The 9,248-nt window shown below is 40.1% G+C and overlaps 1 protein-coding gene across 4 annotated transcripts in view; it reads left to right on the forward strand.

The window, feature by feature from the left end:
• LOC147148195 (polypeptide N-acetylgalactosaminyltransferase 18-like) overlaps window positions 1-9,248 on the forward strand; it is a 177,000-nt gene that overhangs the window by 36,064 nt on the left and 131,688 nt on the right. Inside the window, exon 1 of one of the 4 annotated variants that reach the window (XM_086028480.1) lies at window positions 2,988-3,121. The exons of the other annotated variants lie outside the window; for them this stretch is intronic. Within the exon in view, the coding sequence (XP_085884606.1) occupies window positions 3,046-3,121 (76 nt within the window). The 5' untranslated portion in view covers window positions 2,988-3,045. Of the gene's footprint in view, window positions 1-2,987; window positions 3,122-9,248 lie in introns of those variants that run through there. 4 annotated transcript variants of the gene reach the window in all.

Genomic DNA, 9,248 nt, shown 5'->3' on the forward strand with positions numbered 1-9,248 from the left:
CCTCACTTAGAGGGATGCTATCAGTCTCAGATAGGACATGCTTGGAGCTCATCAAATTTAACACCTGACAGTACATAAATCAATGCTGAAGAGAGAAAAGATGATGAAGTCAGGTCAAGGTCTGCTTTGTCTATTCTAGGTCCCGTCAGCCGATATATCCATGCATCATCTACACCGCTTATCCTCACAAGGGTCGCAGGGAGTGCCGGAGCTTATCCCAGCTGTCTATGGGCAGTGGTTGGGGGACACCCCGAATTGGTTGCCAGAAAATCGCAGGGCACACAGAGACAAACACACATCCGTACTCACAATCACACCCAGGGGCAATTTAAAGTGTCCAGTCAACTTACCATGCATGTTTTTGGAACGTGGGAGGAAACCGGAGGACCCGGAGAAAACCCTCGCAGGCACGGGGAGAACATGCAAACTCCACACAGGAAGGCCGGGGCCGGAATCGAACCCACAACCTCTGCACTGTGAGGCTGATGTGCTAACCAGTCGATCATCGTGCCACCCTCAGTTGATATAAATTACCAGAAATGTTCAGCAATTTTAGATGGTATAGAGGTTGCATGATATGCCGATGTGATGAAACTCCAAATACTGTTTGAAAAAAAATATTCAATGGGTGACTTTGCAAGGTTTAGACTCTCATTAGTGCTCTTGCTCTCAATCAAAATTTCCATGCACATTGCCAAGCTCTATTGAGGTAAAAAAAAGCATTGAAACAAATGTGTGGTCAGCATGCAGTTGAGTTTCAGAATGCCAGATCCTTCAGTTTAAATTCAGTATCGTAGCGCAGGGATGGGCTTTTTTTTTTTTTTTTTTACTTTATTTTCACAAACCCCCCAAAAATCTAAAAAACGCTAATTAACATTTAATATATGTTTTTCACAAAAACGGGGGAAAATGAGGAAAGAAATCGTGGAACCTGAAAAAATCCCAGATAATATGCAAATGCATGGGTGCCGAACTGCGACTATGCAGGGCTCGATTGTAGTTTTAAGTTATAATATTATAGGCATATCGTAGTTGCACATACATACACTGGGTCTTATATCGACCTGTGTGAGTAGGCTTAGTATTTCTTTTCGGATTTGGAATCATATGCAGGATAAACAGTACTGCAATATTAACATTTTGAGTGTGTTGACTTTTGTGAAAAAACATATACCAAATTAGTTCTTGCACTTCATGTTGATTTCTTGTTCAGCAGCTTTGTGCCAACCTTGAAAGGTCATTTTTATGCAACAGAGCCCATTACACATTGAAGTAAAAATACACTGTGTGGTTATTTTGTTGTGTGCTTCAAGGCCTTTGTTGCAGTGTTATGATGGTGGATTTTTTATAAGTAGATTATAATAAAAATTATTAAGTGCACATATTTTTAATGTATTTTGTCTATGAAAATCAACACTTTTTCTACTTTGTAATACTGCGTCATTCTGTCTGCGCAGCAATACGGATTATCCGATGTAATCCTAATCTTTTCACAAAAATAAGAAAAATGACCCCAGTTTAAATGCATACTTGAATATAAATGGTTTAATTGCGACTGTACATTGCTGACACTGTCACAGAATAATTACACCCTGGCAATCTTCAAACTTCAAAATTGGGAACACACTTTTCAAAACAGCCATTCTTTTTCTCAGACATTTCAGTATTTTTAAATGTACCACCTACAATATGTCTTAAACCTTAAAAATCCTAAAATCTTGCTTATTGAAATATAAATCAGTCATTTCAATGTGATTTACCTCATCAAATGACCTTAATCATTAAAAAGAAAATGAATGAATAAACGGGAATGCTTCATTTCAGACAAAAAAAAAAATCAATGAAGAACAAATGGCATCATAGGATTTGGGGGCTTGGATTCTACCAGTAAGAACAATCTCCACTACATGTTGCCCTTCAAATGTTGTTGTTGTTTGACTTTGGGCTAAGGACATTTAAGAAAACAAAAAACATCCTTAATTTGATTCGGTATGCATGGCTTTTGTGTGTGTGTGTGTGTGTGTGGGTGGGTGTGTCTGTAAATGTTTAAGTTTCAAATATATGAGATTTAGATAATATGTTTTTGGTGTGTTTTCCATCCAACAAGATCTCTTTTGTCTTGGCCTTGACTAAACTTCGAAAGTCATCCTGTGGGAGTCGTAGATGAGTTTCTCATTGTCCACTTTTCAAAATGGAAGTTAGGACCATTACAAAGAGACAAACAAAGAAGGACATGTCCGTTTTTGCTTTGAAGCAGTGATGCAGTGAAATTGTTACTTCTTCAAATAAATTCCAAAAGACATGTTATTTTCCCTTCGGGTCTCAGAGGGAAATGAACACATTCAAATGCACTCATACAGCAGTTAGCAGTCTTAAATATGTCTGCTTAAATGAGCATTCTCCACACCACCTGACTCCACTAATTCAACTGTAAACACCACCTGCCTTAATGAATTCAGCCCTAAAATATAAAACACACTTGCTGTGTTTATACATGTTTGCAGACAAGCTGAATGCAATTTGCCAGGAGTAACTAACGACCTGTGACACATGCATGTTGCTTTCTCATTTTAAATGCTCCCTTATGAAGCAATCAACACTGAGGGACAGTCTAAATACGTTTAATATGTATGAACATGTTTAATTCACATGCGTATGTTTACTCTTTACTCTCGCTCCAATATTTTCGATTTTATGGACATTGTTTTTCTCATGAAAGCGTTGAGACTCACATTTTTTCTGCTCTGTAGTTTGTATTTATTTATTAATTTACTTATTTGTTTATTCATTCTACTTAATTTGACTCTACTCCCACATTAAAACAAAGTGGAAAAAATTGGGTGTATGTCATATTTTTATTAGTTATTTTTCATGTGGCTGTAAAATGTTTTATAAACTTACCAAACTTATAGTTAATATTTTAACATGAACATTATATGAATTATTAACTTGAGTAACAGAGTAACAGAGTAAAACCTGACAGGTGATCACAACAAGGGTTGGCAACAGCAGTGGTTATCACAAGAGGCGGGCATTCCATCCCGGATGGACACCCATTATGTGGACAGTCGGACAGAGGACGAAAACTCTTTTAAAAAGGACGGACGAAGCAAGGACAGAAGTAGGTATTCGTCCGTCCCTCTAATTGTCGCTAACCGGGTCAAATGCCGGCTGACATGTTGTGTTGGGTTCTTTTAAAAAGCAAGACTGCCTGCTAATGTGCACAACACTGGAGTGCTCTTTTTCATGTTCGTTCCCTCCCTGCAGTATTGTTCTCACATGCTTAGTCTGCCCATTTCACTGATGAGAGAAAAAAAAACACTGAAAGCTATGACCCGAAAGTGGAAGGCCTTCGTCCTCCTGTCTTATTTTGCAATAATTATTTTAATTGCGAAATAACGAAATAAAAAGTGAAAAAGTGCAACAAAACAAAATAGTGTTGTGTTACTTAGCAAACTATTCTCGTGATGTCCCCCGGCTTGCACGGTCCGTGTTCCATCATCAATCATCACATCACAATGGTCTTTTGTGTTGGCAGCTAAATGCTATCTTGGTTAAACAGTTCTAAACAATTCATCCACTCAGGATACCCCCAGCCGGTAAGTAGATGTTCATAGGGAAATTAGCCAGCTTCTTCTTCTAGAAGCCAGCTAATGAGCTTGTAATAATATCATGCACGGACGCTTTTTTTGGCGGTGGGGGGGCGGCGGGTTGGTAGACCGACAGAATGCAAGGACGGAAACGCATTAGCAGGACGAAGACAGACAGGATCGGAGGCCGATCATTTTTATGAAAAAGGACGGAAGGACGAGGACGGAAGCGTACCCAGGTCGCGGACGGAGGACGGACAGGCAAAAAAGGGTCAAGTGCCCAGCTCCGGTTATCACCAGGAAAACCAAGAAGCTGCAAAAAGAAAAGGTGTCAAGTGATTTTTCTGAAAGCGATATGCGCACCGACACGGGGTTTCACTCTATGAACTTGACACAAGTGCTGATACATCGGTGTTGTCGGCCCCATCACTAGCGTAAGCATAGCTGGTAAATAAGTGTATGGACTTGTTTGCGGCTGTTGAACCAAGGTAGCATTAGTTTTAGCAAAAGCCCCGACCACCTGAATAACATGCATTTTTTTTCTCCTTTTTTCGGACTGAGATGTTGCAAGCATGTAAACATTGCAAGTTGTATTTAATATTTCTCAGCCTTTTTTCACAATAAAATTGTGTTCAGATTTTTTTCCAATGAATTCTTGCTATGGCGGGGGTCGACTGTAGAGTAAATACACTGTACAAGTTCTTTGAATAGATCCCTCTTTTTATCTAATCAGTGATCGAGTGTCGTTTTTTTTCAAACGCTGTGATCACTTGTGGAGTCACCATTCGACCCCAAAAACCCTATCTGTTGCAGATCCCACACATGAAGCTAAAAAATTACAGGCATTTAACAGTTTTAATTATACGTGTGGTGTGCGCGGTGCACCAATATCAATACACACTCCGCACATGTAAAGATTATGCTCAACCACCAATTTACTTTGTAGAATGTAGTCCTCCAAGACAGAAAATTGGCATGATCAAATGTGATCTAACAAAAATGAAGATGAAGAAACATAGCAACAACCGGGAAAGACATTATATGGATGAGGACACACACGAGAAGGGTTTGATGGTGGTCTTGGCACTATAAGTAATGTCATTTTTGGTTGTATAAAATCAGGAGAAAAACAGCCCAATTGTCTTTGTGTGCACCAGGCCAAAGGCAAGGTGGGGTTACACCTTGGACCGATTGCCAGCCAATCAGAGGGCACATTTCTACTTACCGTATTTTCCGGTCTATAAGTTGCACTTTTTTCATACATTGCCCGGGGGTGCGACTTATACTCTGGAGCGACTTATGTGTGAAATCATTAACACATTACTGTCATGGATTGTTAGTGCTGACTTGTGACTGTTTTGCCTCCCTCTGCAGGCGCTTTAGCGCTAAAGCCCCTGCTGAGGGAGACAAAACATCATAAATACAAGTCAGCACTAACAAGCCACGACAATTACTTATATATCATTTCACATATTATTGTAACCAACATAAAGAAACATAAGACACATCCTAAAAGCTATTAAAATGTATGAATAATTCAAACGGTTAAAGTCTAATGTTTTGTTAAACTAACAGGCCTTGCTAGTCGAGGAAGCCAGCTTATCCAAATAGCTAAACATTCACAAACAAATTCCACTGACTCCAGGTTTGCAGCGAAGTTGCCTGTTTATATTGTGAAACTGCACACGAAACAGAAAATATTATCAATCTTTGCCTTACATACACATGTATATTCATAGACATGAACAAGATGAGCCTATGTTAACGATTAGCGATCGCAATTAGCATTAGCGATAGAGATTAGTATGTTGAGTCAACAACCTACAATCGTCCACAATTCAGCTCGTATATAAATGTCATTACACACAATTGTCTAAGTTAGTTTCAGACGATGGTTGAACAAGAATAAACCACAAACAGGCAGACATGCTAACGATTAGCAACCGCGATAGGCATTAGCGATAGCGATTAGTATGTTCAGTCAACAACAATCAGCCACAATTCAGCTCCTATGTAAATGTTGCATGGTCATTACTGTAAGTTACTTACAGACGATGGTTGAATAAGAACAAACCACAAACAGGCAGTTGCCTGCCTCTGGCTGGGGTATTGCATCATGCAGCCACGCACGTAAGGAGGAGCACACTCAGCAGGGAGGAGAGGAAGACATAATTGCGACCGAATACATAAATACTTTTGGAGACTTGGAAACATTCTACATGGTCGGGGATGAATAAAAGACTTATTTAAGCGATCTACAATCGTTTTGGTGAGTTTAAAGTTATCTTACCATAACTTTCTTGTATGCTACATGTAGCATCTTAGCTCGGTGAAAATGATGTGTACTAAGCGCACAATTTCCTCCCAAAATGCGACTTATACTCCAGTGCGACTTATATAAGGTTTTTTTCCCCTTTATTATGCATTTTATGGCTAGTGCGACTTGTACTCCGGAGCGATTTATAGTCCGGAAAATACGGTACATGGTAAATGGTCTTTCACTTGTATAGTGCTTTTCCACCTCTGAAAGTACTCAAAGGACTTCACACCGACATTATAACTACCTACTGATGGCGCAGCATCAGGAGCAACTGGGGGATCAGTATCTTGCTCGAGGACACTACGACATAGTCGCAACAGCCAGGGATCAAACCCACAACCTCTGGGTTGCAAGACGACCACTTTCATACATTCACACATATGGACAATTTGGTGTCAAAATCTTTTCAAATTGAGCAACTTCCCTTGACCATCACACTAGAATGGATTAGTTTGAAAGACACATTTTACCAACATTAGTGTGTATGTCATCTTCTTTATACAGTATAATCCCCATTCCTTGCTCTCTGTTTCATTCGCGTGCCAACATCAAGGGGTTAGCGATGGCCATCTGCACTGGCCAGGTTGCTTTCTACTCTTCCCTCTGGACCCGCTCTCTGGAACAAGAGCAAAAGAGCGTACTTAATAGCAACCTCCTGTACAGATTGGATCAAATTGAAATCGCTCAGGCACGATGACATTGAACAGAGATTTGGATAAGATGTATACAATGTCTTGAACTCATCTTAAAGAATGTACTTGCAAACTACCAGAGCTGGGCATCGCCTAACCATCACAAATTTCCCATCTGCATATTTAAACGACCAACGTGGTCCCAGTCCATCCCTCGTCGGCGAAGGCCAATCGGTGTAGAGAATTTAATGCACACATTACACGCAGGCACCGCACAAGCCGACGTGCTGCCAAAGAAAGAAAAAAAATCTAATAAAAACAGCAGACGCACACACGCACAGCGTGGTGATCAGTGAAATAAAAACAATATGGGGCATGTGTCATTGCGTATGTTGAACCGAAAGGTATACAACACTGTTTTCTTTATTATTTTTCTTTATTTGGCTGCATGTCATGTGTGCGGCACCAGCGTGTGACTCGGACCAACTGGGTCTGCGTGGGTAGGCTAAATATGCAGATGGGAAATAGGTGATGCCAAGCTCTGCTAACGATATAGTTATTGTAAAATGACAGGTAAATCACAAATGAGTCTTATAAAACCAGCTAAAAGTTTAAACATTCCATAGAAAAGATGAAGGTAAAATTGTGAATCTAAAGCACATAAGGCAAAGATAAAGGATGACCACACTGCAAAATGATGGCACGAAGAAGAAAATTTGACCATGAAACAAGTCAAAGACTGAAAAGCCAGAAGTTTGACATTATTGGGGCGGCTGTGGTTCCATTGGTAGAGTGGTTTAGGATTCTTGCTACAACTATCTGCTGTGGAAGTGTTCTTGGGCAAGACGCTTAACTAGGGCTGGGCAATAATTCATTATCAATATATATCAAAATAGACACCTGATCAATATCACTAGAAAATGCACTCAATATACAAAGTAATATCAATAAAAAAAAAAAAAAAATCTGAAAGTCCCCGTCATTTTGCACACAAAGATGTGGCGAACGATTGAAGAAGTGCATGCATCACAAAAACATGAGTGTGTGTGGCATACGTAAAGTACGCTGAATAAAAGTGTGGCTTAACCTTAATGCCTTTAAAAGAAATTAGTCGCCTCAGTGCAACTCTTCCAATAAGATTATATTGTGCATACCAACGCAATCAGACACCTTCGGATGGATATGTGGTCAGCAGATCAGCATTTACAGTGAACTGCAGGAGGAGCATGGATGTTAGCAACATGCACATTACCAGAGGTGGGCATTTTACTAAATTTCCCGGTCCGTTTATCTCCTTCGGTCTGCTGCCCGGGTACCCTTCCGCCGTCCGTCCATCCACCTTTTTGACAAACCGGAGCAAATACTAATCACCTATAGTTCGGTCCGACTATCATTTTAAACGCGCTTCCGTCGACCCACTTCGGCCTTCACCGCTCTTGGTATGTGAATGGGCCAATGTGAGGATTTGTTAAGAGCCTTGGGCACCTTATGGTGTCGATATACCGTAGTGCACTCCTTTTACCATTTATTGCTGATTTAATGACTGCTTTTATTCAAACTTGGGGCAGTATCACTCAAAGGATACGCTGCCTGGAGAGTGACAGCGATGTTCAAATCTTGAAATGTGCCTGCCTATCCACCTTTCTGACCATCATATATATAGTATGTGTATGTTCTTTTTATCCTTGATTAATTCATTAAGGTAAAACAAAGAAATTTGTTGTGCACATGCCCTCATGTTCTTCACCTAAAAGTAGGGGCAGACAAATGCATGCATAAAATTAAAACTCCCAAAAATGTATGTTGTAATGTTCCAAAAATGAGTACATGTCAGTGAAAGTCCATCATTTTGTATAGCACTTCTCCTCTTTAGGGTCACGGGTCTGCTGCAGCCTATCGCAGCTGACTTCGGGCAAAAAGTGGGGTTCACCCTGGATTGGTCACAAGCTGTGTGACAAGCTGTGTGGCAAGCCACATATAGACAAACATAGACAAACAAATATTCACACTCACATTCACATCTTAGGACAATTTAGTCTTCGGTTAACCTAGCATGTGCCGTGCTATCAGTGAAAGTTAAACTGTTAAAGTGAAGATAAATTTCAAACATTTGAAGAATTCAGGAGGTGATTGTAATCATCATCAAAATTCTGAAAATTTGCTCAGAAATTCTGTTGATCACAAACCTTCAAATGAGTATAATGCCCAGTTTCTTTCTTTTACATACCGGTACTCATTTAGATGGTCACACAGGCCTCTAAGATTGATAGCGTCTGTGTCATTGCCGTGAAGACTCTGACTGCCTTCCTCAGCACTGTTTTAGTGATGGTAGATCGATTCTGGTAACTGGTAACCACATTAGTGGTCACAGTTCTCGCTCTCATTTCCAGGATTACCATTGCTTGCAACAATTACAGTATATATGGCCTGTTGCTTTTCCGGAGTCTATCAGGCAAGTATTGAGATTCTTTTAATTTTTAATTCTTTTGAAATGGGGAAATTAACCCAAACATACATTTTCCAGGATATGTTCAATGCAGGCCTACTAGTTGAAACATGGCATTCAGATTAATATTGCATTGTGGAATATGAGTTAAGCAGCAAAATCCACCCGTTTTAAGCCACCGCAGGGGGCGGCCATTTTGACACTTCTGTCTACTCAAAGTTGCTTAGGGCTAAGGTAACGACCAAACACAGCTCACCTGT

This window comes from Filicampus tigris, chromosome 4 (assembly GCF_054856515.1).
Source record: "Filicampus tigris isolate MCC_2025a chromosome 4, RoL_Ftig_1.0, whole genome shotgun sequence".
NCBI lineage: Eukaryota > Metazoa > Chordata > Actinopteri > Syngnathiformes > Syngnathidae > Filicampus > Filicampus tigris.